The sequence below is a fragment of the Pristis pectinata genome, chromosome 33, assembly GCF_009764475.1.
Source record: "Pristis pectinata isolate sPriPec2 chromosome 33, sPriPec2.1.pri, whole genome shotgun sequence".
In the NCBI taxonomy this organism is placed as follows: domain Eukaryota; kingdom Metazoa; phylum Chordata; class Chondrichthyes; order Rhinopristiformes; family Pristidae; genus Pristis; species Pristis pectinata.
In genome coordinates, this window is record NC_067437.1 from 7,765,739 (window position 1) to 7,784,488 (window position 18,750).

Here is an 18,750-nt window from a genome sequence, read left to right on the forward strand (position 1 = left end):
ACATGGCAAGATTCCTTTGCGTGTAATGCAAGGTTTCAGATGTATTCACCATTTATTCTGAATTTTACAAAAGCAAAATCTAAACGAATTTGCCATGAGGTATTTCCATTTCAAATTTCTGAGGTTCGCCAATTCAAATTCCACAAACCTGTTGCGTCTATGTTAATGACACCATATTCTACTGATTTGTGGCAACAAGAGTTCTAGAATCTGGTCAACACAAAAATGAAAATGTTATCAAGTTAATCCTCAATTCCATTTCCTTGCTACATCATTGCAATCTGCAAGGTACGTTCAGCAAATTAGATGATGCAAATCCAATGAAGCCAGAAATAATGTAATTATACTTCAATGCAAAATAATACAATTTTTTTACAATTTCAATTTGATTATCAGGCTTTTATCTGTTAAAAGCAAATTCATATGGAGTTGGCAATCAATTCAATGTACCAAAAAGTCTTACTAAACAACATTTAAGTGAAAAACCACTTAATTTTGTCAAAAGTCACTGTGCAAAAGAACGGGGGAATGCAAATGGGTGGGTAACATTAGAGTATTGCAGAATTTATCAAATCAATAGTAACTGAATGTCTTTGTCGTGGTCCTAAAGCAGTCTCCATTCCTGCCCACCCCAAAAGGGAAAAAGCACTTCCCAGGAATAGTTGCTGTTTTGGCATACTCAGGTTTTCCCAAGTTAGCGAGACTTGTCAAATATGAGCATTGGAGATTTAGGAAACAGGATTCGAAAGTTTAAATTCTCAGTTAACTTTTATTTACAATTTTATTCAATGAAAAACTTGGTACTTGATAAACACCAACAACTTCTGTTGTTGAATGTTCAATCTGTGGTGAATTAAACACACTTTTTGTATAAGGAAAAACTTACTGAAGACCAGCTCTATAATGTTTTTGATGGCTGGATAAAAAGTACAATAATCAATGTGTATTCCTAAGGTATAAAATGGCAGAAAGGCCTGTGTGGTTACATGCCTGCTACAATGGGTCTCAACTGAGAGCCACTGAGTGAGAAGCTTCTAGCTGACTTTCAGTTTTGATGATTACCATTTCTACATCATGGATAACTTTAAGGACTGATAAAACAGTGGCTAAGCAAATGACATTATTAGAACTAATTTGAATAAGCAGGAATGTTAGTAAAGTGCTAGTAATCATTTGAGCTACTTGGAATTCTGGGATTTAAAAATTTATTTCTTGTTAGAAGGCTTAACAGTTTGAGTGGTTAAGCAGCAAATGAGAAAAGCTATCTGATGATTGTCTACACCACTGCTGAGAAGTGATGAATAATTAAAGGGTTAGAGGCTGTTACAGAATTATAGTGAGGATTCACTACATACATTAGTGTGCATCTCTCTCCATCCCTCCAAGTTCAGTAAACTAACCAGTCTAATGTGTAGAGCCAAATTCTACTCAACTTTGTGGAATTAAACGTGACTACATGTATTATTTCAAAATGGTTTAAATTGTTGGGGGTGGGGTGGGGTGGGGGGGTGCCACAAGCTTGATTTCAAGGACTTCATCACAATTAGAAACAAATACTTAATATTTTCAAAAGATCATTTTGAAGGTCAACTGTACAAAGTATTCCTCAATTATTGATTAGTTACTGTAAACAAGGCCACAAATCACTGTTTATAAAATCTTCAATTGAAACATTGGTAGTTTTAAATTTTATTCCACTTTGATTAACACTTAGGTCTAGAAATACTGGACCATGAAAATAATGCCAGTGTTTAAAAAAGGAAGCCACTCAAACCTGTAGAATGAGGATTCTGTGCTTAAAGCCTAAATAAACTTTAATTTTATCTATGTTCTTAGTGTCTTCATGCATTCAACACTGTTTTAGAGATGTAACACAGTTGAAGCGTTGGGTTCTTGGATAAGCCACCTGCTTCAGTTACTTGGTCTCCCACTAGAGGCCCTCTGTGAGCTATGGCAACATTAAGGGATCTGCTGGGGCTGCTAAATAACTGCAGCAGTGACAGACCCAATTGAGGGATGGGATCTAATAAATCAGTGCATCTCACCACCTAGTCAATACCAAGCACACAGAAAGCTTGCAGGAAGAAATTGGATCAGGGTTGTTAAACCAGCTGTTGATAATGAATCTGGTTAACAACATTAACGATCTGGCTTCTGTTCTGAATGGTTTTATGCCCTTCAATGAACCCAGATTCTCATTGAAGCAACCTCCATAAATCCTGGCCATGCCCATTCCAACTGAATCTCCAAAAAAACCCTAGTTTATAAAATAGTTCACACAGATCTGTCTCATCCCAGTCCTCGCCTTTGATTACACCAAGCAAGCACCTCAGTATGGAACCAAGCAACAATTAACAGGTATGTCGCACAGTAATTGACCATATCTGTTATTGAACAAATTTATTTCCAGTGGAGGCGAACTTTCACAATAACTTCAATGCTTGAAAGTGCCCTGATCCACCTGGTAGTACTACCTTCTTCATAGGATCCCTCAGTTAAAATCAACACTTTTGTTTAGCTTAATGAAGTTGGTCTTTCAGGGCTTTTTACTGTCATGGGATAACGCAGACATTCTGATGAGAAATGAAAGAACGGATGATGTGTGACAGAATGCAAAGGCCTGTCATGAGTCACATTGCTTGGGCAAGACTCCTGAACTACTGGAAGGGGCAAGACTCCTGAACTACTGGAAGGAGCAAGATGCAGAGATTCCTATTGGATAGTCAGGAATGAAGAAAAGTAGGTGAATCACTTGATAATCTTAGGGAAAGAATTCCACAGTCTAAGTAGCCAAGTTAGAGCAGCAGAACCAATGATTGGGTTAAAATGAGAAAAATGTGAAAGGGACAGAGGTAATAAAACCAAATGCAAAGTGGTATTGTGTATTTTTTTTTAAAATTTCCAAATTTACCACAGTGTAGACAAACTTAAGACTTTGTCACTTGACCATTAAATCAATGAAAAATAATGGAACAAAAAAATTAGCAACTAAAAAACAAGTATCTGATATTGCCTGCTAGATACATTAAGTAAAATGTCCTTTTTTTCTTCAACATTAATAATGAAACACTATTTATACTTACCCTTCCCAGACTGGCCAGTATGGCGCCCTGAAATATCACCCGCGTCACAGATTTCTTTGGAGTACACTCCAATGTGTGAACTCCTATAGGCTTGCTGGCAAAACTCCAGCCGTCAGAAACTGGGCGCCGGTAAAACGGACCATTGTTAGGCACCATGCTGAGATAGCGACGAAAGAGAGAAACAATACATCTGGGTTGGTCAAGTCTGCAGTACTGCCGAGTATGTCCTTTTGTCCTCTGAGTTCCATGTATATAAGGCTTTGCCACAAATTCTAGATATTCTCCAATTTCATCTGTTCCAAAGATAAACTGATCAACCACCAATCTATTATGTTCGGCTGCTGCACGGACACCAAAAATTTTACAGAGATAGAAATAGACAGCATAAATGTAACTTTTTGCATCTCGAAGTTGAAAGACCATTTGCCAGAGCTTTTCTTCTTCTTCTTCTTCTTCAGTGTAAGGCTGTGCTTGTTTCCTTAAAGTACCAATGCCCTGCTGTTTAAGGTACTTTATTTGCTTGTCAAGAACAGTCCGAAACTCAGAATACTCTACATTATATTTATTGAAGAAGTCAATGTCTTGTCGCTTGCAGGTTTCACGCAAGTATCGCAAGACAGAACAGCAAAGCAGGCGGAGGGAATTAGGTGGATAAAATGATCCATCTTGCCGACGAACTTCCTCCACAAAGTGGCACAACCAGATATTCAATTCATCATGTGTGATTTCATGAGACAGTAATGGCACATTAAGGAACAACTTTTCGTATTTCATACTATTTTCCATGAGGTACTTATTTCGTTTTTTAGCCCACTCATCCCAAGCTCGAACTCCCCATGCTGTGGCTCTCTTTGTATTGTAGGGAATGTTATCTTGTATAATTACAGGTCTTCTGTTGTCCTGAACAAGTTCTTTGAGAGCCATATTTGAAAAAGGGTCCAGCTGATCCAATGCAAGTTGATCAAATGAATGATGAGTTTTAATCTTTTGTAACACTGCAACTGTGTCACCAAGTGCATTGTACGTGGTCTGCTTTTGCTTGACAGGTACGTTATCATAAACCTGTGATTTCTCTTTATTTAATTGGACAAATGAACTCTTAGAAGTTCTACTCATCTTTAATGGAGTCTCATGTTAATCTATTATGACGTTCTCAAATGAGCTACCATGAGCTTGATCTATTAATGCAACCTGCTACTTATCCGTAGTAAGTGTGTGTTTAATAGTTTTATTATAATGCAAAACAGCCTGTTGTTTTAATATAATGGTTTTGCTTGATTCAGCAGAAACACAGTTCTGCAGTGGACTTTCCTGTTTTATTAAAGGCACACAGGATCCATTGTCTTGTAATGCAATTTGTTGACTATCTCCAATAGACACAACGCATGTATCGTACGAAGTTCCATTACGTGGCAGTGGAGTCTGTTGTTTTAATGCAACAGACCTGCCTGATGATTGATAATCTTGCAATGGAACATTTTGCTTTAAAATTGGTTTAGCAAATTTATGCAATGTAATTTGCTGCTTCCCATTAGCAGAAATATCATGCATTGATCTGTGATGATGCAATGCAATCTGCTGCTTTAATGCAACTGGTTTGACTAGCACATTAGAAGATTGATAAGCATGTAATACAGCTTCTAGCCGCTTTGGATTGGCAACACTCTATAGTGCAAAGCAGTCTGTTTTTTGGTGGTAGTGCTATCAAATTTATTAGACACAATTTTACCACCTTGTATCATAATTGCAACAGGTTTAGCAAACATTGCAGTTGCAGCCCTATTATTGTGCAACAAACTCTGTTGTTTCTTTGCAATAGGTTTGTGCAATGTAATACAGACCATCCTATCATCCTGAAATATAATCCCCCTTTTCTCCATAGCAGGTTGGCTGCATGTATTCCCAGATATCTTATTATTTTGTAGGGGAACCTGTTCCATTTCGACAGTGGGCTTCCCAAACTGGTGTTTCTCATTTTTCTTTGCCACCTTGAACTTCTCCTTGTAGCTTAAATCAAACTGCATTTCTGGTTGAAAAGATGCAGGAATCTGAGACAAAGAAACAGAAGAACCTGCCAGTAAAGTTAATGAACCTTTTTCAAAATGTAGGGCAAGATAAAAATGATTAAACTTTGTTTTAGCTTGAATTGATCCAATGAGCAATTGATTTTTGCATGTTGTCAAAAGGAAAAAAAATCCACTCAAAAACATTCATCATTATCTCAGTGCACCACCTTAAAGGGCTGAGCTCAATACACATACTGTGAAAAAATATTGCAGCTATTATGTACAACACTGGAACTGTCAAAAGCACTTCCCCTAACAAAGTGTGTTGTAATAAACCACAAACCTCAGAACACTGGTAATTAACTAAACAGTCCATATTTAAACCAGAGTCATTAGCAATTTTTCACCACTTGATCTTGAAAATAAATCCTATCCAATTACACATCCAGTTGTAAAGAATCCTTGCTATCATCTTGTTTTCATTTGTATGCATTTAAACATGTCCGTCTCCATTCAAACTGAAGGCTGGAAGGTGATAGGCATCTTCAGTCATGTGTGTCTCCAAACACAGCTGCTAGCCACTTAAGAAATTTGCTTTGGAAACTGAGAAGTCTACCTCTTAACTCCTCTCCCCGCGCCCCCCCTTCACCCCACCACAAACCAGCAGCTGCAATGCTCATCATAACTGTTGAGAAAGAAGCACCCCATAGGAACTCCACATAATATAGGATTCAATGGGAAATAACATTTTGTGTTATGGAAAAAAAATCACAAGATGGATGTTTTTCTAGAGACACAACCCCTCCATAGCATAGGACTTAGCTGTACCCATTAATAAAAAGGCAAATACATCTAAACCATAGTATACATTATACAAACCACAGAATTTCAGTAATTATCCCATCATTTACTTTAATACAAAACTATGCAGAACACTGTTTCACTGTATTTAAAAGAAAGGTTTGCTCACTTACTTGAGTTACATGAACTTGTCTCATCCAGTTCACTGATTCCATAATAATGTCATTGGATGTCAATGAATGAAGGCTGTGAAGTCATTGTGGCATCAATAACTTATTAATCACAAGGGGGAGGAGGAAAAATACCAGTTTATTGAGGGTCCTTGAGTTTAGTGACTTAAGAGTTTAATTGAGGGGTTAAAAGAATTCCAGATTTGGTAACATCATCCAATCAAACACTCTAACCCTCATGTAAATAGGTCTGAAACCAGAGATGGACTTCTCAACAGGGCATTTTGAAATGGCTTTTTCAGTATGTTCAACACTCGGTGCAAAAGTATTTTCTCAGTCTTTGGAAATATATATTAAAACAGATCATGACTGTGTAAAATAATAAAGGACAATCTTGAGAATAAAATGATAATTCAATATAGGTTTTAACTCTGATATACATCCAGTGCAAAGGTCCTAAAATTCAGCTTGTGAAATAACTATTAATATCTTTATATTATCTTTGGTTTTTGGATTCTCCATTTCATACTCTGAAACCATCTTGTGATTCATAGAGATATGAGGATGTACGTCATTAAGGAATATTTCAAACATTCAATATATTTTTAACTTTTGTACATAAATCAAACTAGAGCATAAGGCAGCCAAACTAATTTTCACCAAACAATGCCTTTTACAATGTGATGAGGTTCACTGTTATTGAAAGATTGGGGGGTGGGGGGGCTCAACCAGCTGTGAGTATGCAGTGAAAAGACAGTAGTCTAAACCTAAAGAGAATAATTAGTGGAAGATGCAGCTCTAATGCTGTATAATCAACTGTTTATTCTTGGTAATAGCCAGGTAAAATGTAATGCTGACTATCCCTATTATCTTGAAAATAACAGCCCCTCACCCTCTTCACTCTTCTCCAAAGCAGGCTGGCTGAATGTATTCCAAGAAATCCTATTGTTATGCAGTGGGACCTTATCCATTTCCACATACTGGTGTTCTTCATTTCTTTGTCAACTTGAACTCTATAGCTCTTTCCAATCTCACTCATGCACTAAAACTTCATCGCATTACAATTTATTCAAACTGTTTTTTCCACTCGCACCACCAAAACTATTCAGATACCTAGCTTTGGCTGGAAAATTTACACAATTAGCTTTTGGTATTTGCCTGGCAGCATACAACTATTTTCACATATCACTGTGGTTCATGACTATGCCTGGTTGTATTCCTGTTAGAGCCAGAATATTCTACAAATAGAAATATGTTCCAGAACACTAACTGAAAAAATTGTAATGCAATACTTTCAGTATGTGTACTTCCTCTGTTCTCCTTCCAATGCTGATATATAAAGCACAATCCCCTGACTTTAAGGGTATTTAAATATTGATCTCGCAAACACCCACCATTTGAAACCATACATAAGACAGCTGCCCAAATGAAGTGCACAGGATTGTCTCACAGGAGTTTAATGGAATCCTTGTAGCTCAACTGGTCAGAACTACAGACGTAATACTCCTATACAAGATCTCAGTCCCAGCAAGGTAGAATTTTTAAAGATATAAAGCATATTTAAATAAAATAATGATTGAAAAAGGGAAGAGTGATGGAGTGTGTACTTCTTTTCAGTCTTCACAATCATTTACATCTTTCATTCATTAAGCAAACTGCAGTGCTTGTAATTAATGGATCACAAAATAACAAGAAACCCATCTTTAGGTACACCAATGTAATAACTCACAAGTACCTGCTGATGGTACTAACAAGAGCAGTATTGCCTCCAAAATCAACAGCACCACCATGAGGAATTCCTAATCAATGCATATTGGGTTTTGCCCAAAGACCGTGATTGCTGCAATTCCAAGGGTAAAGATCTCAACCGTTGTTCGTAGAAGGGTTGCAGCACAGGAGGATGTCATTAGATCCATGGCGCTGGCTTTGTAGAACAATCTGGAATTTTCCATCTTCCCCACCCTCCCAATTCTTTCTCCATAGCCCTGAAAGAATTGTTTAGCTTGAAATATTTATCCAATCTCTTGATGAATCATCAGAGTATCTTTGAAGATGTAAATAACAGGATGGATTCTGCAGTAACACAAAACATTGATATATTTCAACCTTCCTTTCTGTGGAGACTACAATGTCTGCAAAATATCTACAAAATCAGTAAGAGCATAAATTTTAAAAACCTAAGATATAAAGGTTCCAAATCAAAAGCATTTCATAATTCTGCAAATATCTGGTGACCTAAAATTGCATACTTTGATGGCAGCTGAAATTTCACCTACTCATCTACATTCATTCAGTGTGCCCTGTGTGAGGACAATCTATTCACTCACATCTGGTGCTATGTTGCAGCAACTTACAAATCTTCTACATTGAACTCATTAGTAAAGAAAGTGGCAACATGGCCCAAGCAGTAGTTTATGCTCCACACAATCCACTTTTCACTTTTTCTCTTCTCAATAATATCCTCTTCTTTCCTCCCTCGTGTGGTACCTAGTCTCCTCTTACATGTACTGCTGAATGTCCTAAATAGAAAGCTGCTTGGGTTGCCCTAGAAAAGACCAGTGTTTGGATGATCATGCCAGAAATAAAGGAATTATTATTTGTTTCTTGCAAATCAGATAAGTACAGCCCTTTTGTGGATTTTTGCAGCTCTTAAATATTGCAGCACAAAGCAGACCAGTTGGCCATAAAATCTAAATCATCCCATGACCTACCTGGTCTAATGCCCCCTCTTTGCTTCTCCTAACTTTCAACATTCCCCTTTAGAAATCTACTGCATAATTCAGGGTCACCCACATCAAAATTGGAAAGTACATGTGAATCCATGCAAGCTCAGAAAGTAATCCTATTCCTCCACTAATTTTCCCTGTATTCCCATCAATTCCCCCCAAATCCTACCATTTCCCTCCAGGCAATTTACATGTCCTTGGTACTTGGGAGGAAACTGGTGAACCTTGGTGAAACCCATTAGGTTACAAAATGTGCAAACATTATACAGACAGCACCAGAGGCAGATTGAACCCAGATTGCTGGCACTGTGAGGAAGCAGCTGCACAACTGTAGTGATGTAATGAGCATTCTCTTTTTTGTGGATCAAGTGGTATCAACCCAAAACAGGATTGCTTAAATAGGCTTACCACTTACTCCTTTCTAAAAGCCAAGTAGCCAGCTGAAGCCATTGCTCCTTGTGCATGGCTTAATCATCCACAAGAGCTACACAGAAATATTCAGTAGCTATGCAAATAATTGAAATAACACACTCTGGAAAGCTGAATAAATCTCATGATATTATGGAAGTCCTTGAAGGTTTTAATGTGTGATAGCATTAACTCCATCGGTTATGATCAATGAATGCATTTTTTATATTTATCACTGGTATAGCCACTGATTATTCTTGGTATTCTGTTACATAACAGAATGTTTCAGTTATTTTTAAACTAAAAAGAACAAGTTTTGATGAAGAAATAAAGTATTTTAAATTATAGAAATGGCTCCCTTTATATTCAGAATATGTGTATACTGTAGGTCTGCAGCTATTCAGACTTGTCCCAATAACTGCAGGATAAATATTTCAAAGTAGCCTAATGCAAAAAGGCTCCTTCAATCATAAGTTAAAAGCTCTGCAATAACATAATTCAATATTTCTAAACAATACAAGATGGAAACAATATAAAAATAAGCAAAACAAGTTGTACAAGCTGACCTTTTCAACACATTATCCCCCTTTCCTCACGTAACCAGGGGAATGAATGGAACAGCAAGCCACAGTTGCAGATTTGGGAATTTTTAAAAAAGAATCATATTAAGACATTTTAAACTTTGTAGAACACCATCTCATAGAATGTATACATCAAGCAATCCTTCCTACAAAAATAAGCACTTCATTATGACTATCCATGCATGGTGAGAACAGTGAAGACACCTGACAAACTACTTGAAGATCCTGACAGACGTTTATGTTGTCTTCAGAATCTGCATCATTTTTATGATAACGTCAAGCGAGATCCTAGTAATTCATGCAAAAAGGTAGGCTTCTATCCTAGCACTGAAAGACTAATATGAAACTATATCAATTAAAATTCTCAGATTCCACAAAGTTGCAACTACAAATTAACCTCTTCAAGAGCTCCGATGAACATCAGCAACAAGACATTCATTTTTTGAGTGATTTTGTTTATTCACAGGTTTCAAATGCATTACTACTAAATGGTAAAAACAGTATGTGCAACCATACATCTTCAGCAAGTTTGAAAATCTTCCATCTTAATGTATCACAGAAGAAGTATTGTGATAGCTAACTTCCATCCAATTTATCTTTTAGACTTGAATAGAGCAAGTTTAAACTCCACCACCGCTGCCCCCCCTCCCCCTGAAAGAAAAGGCTTTGCATTAGGCCTTTATTCCACTTCCAGCCGGAGGAGGAACATGTCAGCAGCTTCTTTTATTGAAGTAATCACCATCAGTAACACATTGTTTTTTAACCAAATTTTGCTTCCTGGAGTGAACAAATAACTATGTGAGGACATCAACTTTTACTATTTCTTCTGCTTTTAATGATAACCAACTATCCAAACTCAATTTAAACAAAGAACTGTTGAAATAACCCTTATTAATTTCACTTACATAATGACACCTTAAAATTCCCACAGAATTATTTCTTAATTCCACTATCCACTGAGGAAGGTGGATAAATGCAAGTTGTCTTACCATCTGTGGTGCTTGTTCAACTATTATAAATAGGACAAGCTGTGCAGCAAATAGCCATAAATTGATAACAAGGACCACCCCACTGTGTAGCTGTGGTGTAGTTATGGACATTATGTGTCTCCTGAATGCCTGCTCATTCATGTGCAAACTGCAGGTTTGAATCCAAGATTACTGAATGGCACCTTGGACCTTTGACATTTTTGTTTAAGTTTATCTAGGAAGATTCCCTCATCACCCCCAATTTAATTTGCCACTTGAGTCTTTGTAAATAAGTAGAATTTCCACAAAATTGGGATCAGCAAAAAAATCTACTGAACCAGGTTTTCAAAAAGGTTAACAATGGATTTTAAGGAATTTATGTTAAATCCCCTGATTGGGACTTCCAACTTCAACCTCCTGTTCTTCCAAATGTTATTTCCAAGCCATATTTGTAACATAATAAAAAAACAGGAGCAGTAGTTAGCCATTTGGTCATTCAGGCTTGATCCAACATTCAATATGATCATGGGTGATCATCTACTTCAGTACCCAGTTCCCACTTTCTCCCCTCCTCACAGCTCATATTCATACCCCCCTTCCCCCAAGCTTTACCTTGCCCACAAACTTGAAAATGTTGCATTTAACACCATCATTCCTTTCTTCTGTACTATAACTTAGAATACCATGACTTCTTCAACATTCCTTAGCAAACATACGCAGCAAGAGAAGCCACAGAGCTACAAGAAAAATTATTTTATTGGTAGTTTTCAATTGATGTCAACTGTTAAAACAACCAAGTTAGGATCTATCTCAGTAAGTAGGTAGCTGAATTAGTATTTATCCTCTCTGTATACTTACAAGGTATTTAGAGTTGATGACTGTGCATGCATACAAGTATGAATGTTTGAAGCAATAATTGTATCAAACTGTGTTCTTCAAGATCAATATTTTGAAAAAAATGGAAAAGGGATACAACAATGTGAAAGACAGATTTTCTGATGATTACTACAATTTACTCATCACTGCACGCTGCATGTAAGTGTACTGGCTCATTTGTATACTACTGATTTCTTATTATAATGGTCCAGGCACCTTATTTCTTGCTCACCCCCCCAACCCCCCATCCAACATCATTAAACAATAGACCCATTTGGTACCTACCTCTTGTGCCTTTTTCAAGATGGAATCATTGCGAGCTTGATTTGCTGACCCCAGCCTTTTCTCTATCTGCATTAGCTTTGCCTGCAGAAAATACAAGAGCACAATAATCTAAAAAAACAAATTTAAAAACTCAGTGCAGAGGTCTATTCACCCAAGGCTTCTACCCAAACACTATTCTTGGCTGACAGTTGCATTAAATATAAATGTTCACAATTTCAATAAGTAGAATCAACAACATGCCTTCCAACACAAGGTCAGGATGTTCACAGATGATTGCATATATTCAATTCCATTCTTAACTCCTTGGTAAATGAGCCAATCCATACCTGCATGCAGCAAGAGCTTGACAATATTCAAACATGGGCTGATAAATAAGTAACATTCACTTCACAAAAAGCCAGGCAATGGCCACCTTGAACAAGAAAGAGTCTAACCACCTACCTTTAACATTCAATGGCATTACCATCTCCAAGTCTACCACAAACATTCTGGGGGTCAGTACTGACCAGGAAGTCAACTAAGCCAGCCAGATAAATAGTGGCTATAAGAGGTGGTCAAGAGACTGGGTATCCTGTGGTGACTGACTCACCCCCTGACACTCCAAAGCCTTTTCACCAACTACAAGATATGTCAAGAGAATGAGGGAGTACTTTCCACTTGCCTGGATAAATGCAGCTCGACAACCCTCATCTCAACATCACCCAGAACAAAGCAGCCTGCTTGGTTGGTAGTCTACTCACAACCCTATTCATTTCCTCCACCACATGGTGACTGTAGTGTATGCCATTTAAAAATTGTATTGGAAGTACTCACCTAGGCTATTCCAACATACCTCCCAAATGCACTACTTCTACCACCAAGGGCATCAGGCACATGGGAACACCATTACCAGCAGGTTCCCTGTAATTTGCAGATCATTCTGATTTGGAAATATATTGCTAATTCTTCATCATGGCCAGGTCTAAATCCTGGAATTCCCTACCGAACAGAACTGTGGGAGTACCTTTACCAGATGGACTGCTGTAGTTCAAGGTGGTGGCTCAAGGGCAGTTAGGGATGAGCAATAAATGATGGCCTTGCCACTTTGGGGAGGGTTTAAACTAGTTTGGCAGGGGGATGGGAACCCGAGTGACAGGTCAGAGGTTGGTGCATTTTGTGTACAAGTAGATGCAGCGTGTAGAAAGTCTGTGAAGAAGGATAGGCAGTTGAAAGCACAAAATTGCAGTCAGTTGGATGGGCTGAAGTGTGCCTACTTTAATGCGAGATGAATCAGGAACAAGGGTGATGAACTTAGTTCCATGCACTTAACCCATGCTCTATGACGTGGTGGCCATTACAGAGACTTGGTTGTCACGAGGGCAGGCATGGTTGCTGGATAGTCTGGGGTTTAGATGTTTTGATAGGGACAGGGACAGAGGTAAAAGATGGGTGGGGGGAGGTGGCTTTGCTGATCAGGGACAGTATCACAGCTGTAAAAAGGGAGGACGTCCTGGAGGGATCGTCTACTGAGTCGGTGTGAGTGGAAGTCAGAAACAGGAAAGGAGCAATCACTCTATTGGGAGTATTCTACAGACCCCCCCCCCCCCCCCCCCCCCCCCAAATAGCAGCAGATACACTGAGGAGCAGATCGGGAGGCAGATTTTGGAAAGGTGCAAAAATAACAGGGTTGTTGCCATGGGTGATTTTAACTTCCCTAATATTGATTGGCACCTCCTTAGTGTAAAGGGGATAGATGGGGCAGAGTTTGTTAGGGGTGTCAAGGAAGGATTCCTGACAGTATGTGGACAGGCCGACTAGAAAGGCCATACTGGACCTGGTACTAGGCAATGAGCCTGATCAGGTTTCAGTTCTCTCGGTGGGAGAGCATTCTGGAGACAGTAACCATAACTCCTTGAACTTTACCATAACACTGGAGAGGGATAGGAGCAGACGATATGAGAAAGTATTTAATTGGGGGAGGGGGAATTATGATGCTATTAGGCAGGAATTTGAGAGTAAATTGGGAACAGATGTTCTTGGGGAAGTGCACAACAGAAACGTAGAGGTTGTTCAGGGAGTATTCGCATTGTGTTCTGGATAGGTTTGTCCCACTGAGGCAGAGTAAGGATGTTAAAGTGAAGGAGCCATGGTTGACAAGAGACATAGAATATCTTGTCAAGAGGAAGAAAGAAGCTTACCTAAGGTTTAGAAAGCAAGGATCAGACGGGGCTCTGGAGAGTTACAAGGTAGCCAGAAGGGAGCTTAAGAATGGACTTAGGAGAGCTAGAAGGGGGCATGAGAAGGCCTCGGCAAGTAGGATTAAGGAAAACCCCAAGGTGGTCTACACGTACGTGAAGAGTAGGAGAATGACTAGAGTGAGGGTAGGACTGATCAGGGATAAAAGAGGAAACATGTACCTGGAGTCGGAAGAGGTAGGGGAAGTCCTTAATGAATACTTTGCTTCAGTATTCACTAAGGAGAGTGTCCTTGACATTTGTGAGAATGGTGTACAACAGGCTGATACACTAGGACGTGTCGACGTGAGGAATGAGGATGTGCTGGAACTTTTGAAAAACATTAGGATAAATAAGTCACTGGGGCCAGACGGAATATATCCAAGGTTTTACGGAAAGCGAGGGAAGAGATTGCTGCACCTTTAGCAAAGATCTTTATGTCCTCACTGGCCACAGGAGTAGTGCCAGATGACTGGGGGGGGTGGCAAATGTTGTTTCTTTGTTCAAGGAAGGGAGAAGGGATAACTCTGGGAATTATAGGTCGGTGAGTTCTTACTACAGTGGTGGGCAAATTACTGGAGAAGATTCTTAGAGACAGGATTTATGGGCATTTGGAGAAGCATAGGCTGATTAGGGACAGTCAGCATGGCTTTGTGAGGGGCAGGTCGTGCCTCACGAGCCTGATTGAATTCTTTGAGGATGTGACAAAGCACATTAATGAAGGTAGAGCAGTGGATGTGGTGTACATGGATTTTAGTAAGATGTTTGATAAGGTTCCTCATGAAAGGCTCGTTGAGAGAGTCGGGAAGCATGGAATCCAGGGAAACTTGGCTGTGTGGATTCAGAATTGGCTTGCCCATAGAAGACAGAGGGTGATGTAGTTGGAGCATATTCTGTCTGGAGTTCGGTGACCAGTGGTATTCCACAGGGATCTGTTCTGGGACCATTGGTCTTTGCTTTTTATAAATAACTTGGATGAGGATGTGGAAGAGCGGGTTAAGTAAGCTTGCTGATGACACGAAGGTTGGTGGTGTGTGGATAGGTGTAGAAGGTTGCTATAGGTTACAACAGGACATTGATAGGATGCAGAGCTGGGCTGAGAAGTGGCAGATGGAGTTCAACCCGGAAAAGTGTGAAGTGATTCACTTTGGAAGATTGAATTTAAAGGCAGAATACAAGGTTAATTGCAGGACTCTCAGCAGTGTGGAGGAACAGAGGGATCTTGGGGTCCACGTAATGTTGCAGCTCTGTAAAACTCTGGTTAGACCACACTTGGGAGTACTGTGTTCCGTTCTGGTCGCCTCATTGTAGGAAGGATGTGGAAGCTTTAGAGAGGGTGCAGAGGAGATTTAGCAGGATGCTGCCTGGATTGGAGAGCATGTCTTATGAGGATAGGTTGAGCGAGTAAGGGCTTTTCTCTTTGGAGTGGAGGATGAGAGGTGATAGAGGTGTACAAGATGATAAGAGGCATAGATCGAGTGGACAGTCAGAGACTTTTCCCAGGGCAAAAATGGCTAAGTTTTTTTTGTACACAGAGAATGGTGGGTGCGTGGAACGGACTGCTGGCAGATACATTAGAGACATTTAAGAGACTCTTAGATAGGCATATGAATGATAGAGAAATGGAGGGCTATGTGGGAGGGAAGGGTTAGATAGATCTTAGAGCAGGATAAAACATTGGCACAACATTTTGGGCTGAAGGGCCCGTACTGTGCTGTAGTGTTCTATGTTCCATGATGCCTAGATCCCAAAAAATGGATTTAAAAATTTGCTTTTTCAAAAAGTTAACAGACATACAGCCATAAAATCAGCATTTACAATATTTCTAACAGGACAAATGCACACTATTAAATTTTCAACTAAACATTTAGGTTTTCAATCATTTTACCTGGTAAATAGGATTACAGAGACACTCCAATAGCAAGTTAACTTGTTTAACTAGAACCAAGAACCTAATTCCCTAAAGCTGCTCCTCAAGCTTACAAACAACACAAGATAATGTTGAGTATTTGAGGGAGATTCACAAACACTGGGGTATCCACAATAACCATTTCAAATAAATTACCATGTCCTGAATTTTTATTCATAAGGCAGTAAGGAATTGGGAGCGACTCTAGTCATTGTTAGCTGATTTTCCAAATTACTTACACATTTTACACAAAGTGGCTGTAGATTCTCGTACTTACCTGCAAGCCACTGATTAAGGATTCATGCCTTGTGTTGCATTCTATCTTTTCTACTCTGTTTTTCAGCTCTGCCAGCTTCTTGTCGAAGACACCACTTTGCAAGGCGCTAATCCGCTCTTCAATAATCTGCTGAACGATCTGTGCAAAAATAAAACTACAGTTACATACCACAAGTAATATTCTTGCTCACGTTCCCATTAATGAGCATCAACTAGAAAATCTGGCCAAGTGTTTACAGCTTTAAGACAACATTGTGATTTCTGCAACAGGATTCACATGATGTCATTCCACATGCAACACTCTTTCTGGTGTGGGGGGGGGAAACTTGGACCACGTTGCCCTGGGAATGCTTGTTGTAGGACATGCGCAAGTCAACATGGTGCTAATTTTGAAACTGCAGATCTTCTACATGAGGGTTAAGTAAATGCACAGCTGAGCTCGATAGGTTTTTGGATGGAAAATAAACAAAGCACGGTGAGGGGGTGGGGGGGATGGACTGGATAAAGCACTTGATAAAGAATGACTGAGCAGCTTAAAAGAGCCATATGACCTCCTCCTCATTATTATATAACGTGCCTACAAAACCTGGTTTAGGCTTACAAGTACCAATTATCCACTTTCCATCATTTCAAGCATATCTTTTCCAGACCTGGTTCAGCAAATAACCAAATTTCTGGAATTGCAATTAAGTGGCTAATATTAGAGGGCTGCAAACCATGAATCCAAGTAACAATATCAGGTTAGCATAGTTAAAGGATGACTTCTGTCAAGAAAGTGACATGCTGAGAAAATGAAAAAATGCATCCTGGCAAGGCCATAATCTGCACATTCTATCCCAAAAATCAAAATATGTAAAACACATCAGAAACTGTACTAAATTAAGCTAAAGGGAAGAATTTCATCTGTACAAAGGCAGAAAGAGCAATGGCAGCAGAGGAAATAGTTTGGACCAAACTATTACAGAGATTAGAGTTGACAACACAGGATCCTGTATGAGATCAAGCTGTTGTAGAAAGAACAATGTTCTACATAACAAAAGGAGCCATCATATGACGTGGTGAAAACAATGAGCCATTTTCTAATGCCACAGTGATACATTAGTACAGGTCATGTACCTTCTCCAACGTCTGACGGATCTCGCCTCTGGCAGTGATCTTCACTTTTAAGGCTGCTTCATATTCATCTCCAGAAAACCGACATCGCTTCGATATACTACTTTCCATGTCTTCAGACTTGGACCTTTTTCGTGGCACTACTTCATCTGTAAAGACAGACAAATATTTTTCTATTTTTTTTTTAAATAACAGCATCTAAGCTCTCAAAATTCATTTTCATTTGTGAACCATGATCAAAACTTGGGCATTTCTCACAATCATTGATCAGATAGTTATGGTCCATATGATGAAGAATAAAAGGAGCATCACTCAATATTTCACTTTTCTAAACCCATGAATACTGCAAAATTGTGACAAGTATACAGGTTTAAGGTTTTGGAAAGATTGGCAAGTTATACCTTCAGATTACACTGGTAGCCAATCTGCAGGACAGTACACTGCATATACTGTCATTGTTCAACTTTCCTGGTGTATCATCTAGCCAACTATTTTGTTTCTTGATGTAAAAACTGACTCAATTTGTAATTGACAGTTGTAACAGCTCTCTAAGAATTCAGTGCTGCACTTTTTGGAAACCAACTAAGTTTACTCACTTCCTGATCTTTACTAATCACCACCTCATATCTCAGTACATTTCCCTTTCTTTTCATGGAGGGACTGTAATGGAAAACTTGCATTTCACACAAGTGTGTAGCTCAATACATCAGAACTACTGAAACTTGAGCTCAAATCTATCCAAAGCAGATAGAGGGAAAATGCTGTTTTCCAAAAAGATTTTCTAAAAATGAAACAAGCTGGGGCGGTCACAGATAAAAGTCACCTACAGGTAACACTTAGCAGCTTGTAGCTTGCGGTGATTAAGGAATGCTTAGAATAGCAAATGGTAGTTTTAACTTTATGTAGTGAGGGATGTTATGCAGAAACTATCATCAGGTACCTTACTGGACAGGGTATCACTAAATATTACCTAGCCTGTACTATACCTGTCCTGGAAGTATTTAATGAATTCACTGGGTGCAAAGTCTGTTCCATTCAACAGCACTGTCATGTCACACCCTAATGAGCACCAAAAAGAAAAAGAAAATAGTAATATCTTCAGTTTCACCATCAATCTGTCCCCACAGTTCCTATAAAAACATGGTACTTTTAACAGAAAGCCTTGACCGCTATTTGTTTTTTTTAAAATTTGTTTATCTAGCAGCACAAGTTCTGAAAAATCAATGCGCACGTTGTCGTATCCATAATTGCCCAAAACTGTACCTTGTCCAAACTGTTATCTGCCTCAAATTATGGCAAATGTCTCAGTATATCAAATACGTGCCACGTTGGTCT

The 18,750-nt window shown here is 38.9% G+C and overlaps 1 protein-coding gene across 16 annotated transcripts in view; it reads right to left on the reverse strand.

Moving 5' to 3' along the window:
- Positions 1–18,750, reverse strand: part of LOC127585450 (activating transcription factor 7-interacting protein 1-like) — a 148,056-nt gene that overhangs the window by 53,238 nt on the left and 76,068 nt on the right. For all 16 annotated transcript variants that reach the window (XM_052042886.1, XM_052042884.1, XM_052042897.1 and 13 more), the window contains 3 exons: positions 17,419–17,564; positions 16,304–16,441; positions 11,905–11,985 (listed from right to left, as the gene is read on the reverse strand). In XM_052042886.1, the coding sequence (XP_051898846.1) occupies positions 11,905–11,985; positions 16,304–16,441; positions 17,419–17,564 (365 nt within the window). The remainder of the gene's footprint in view (positions 1–11,904; positions 11,986–16,303; positions 16,442–17,418; positions 17,565–18,750) is intronic.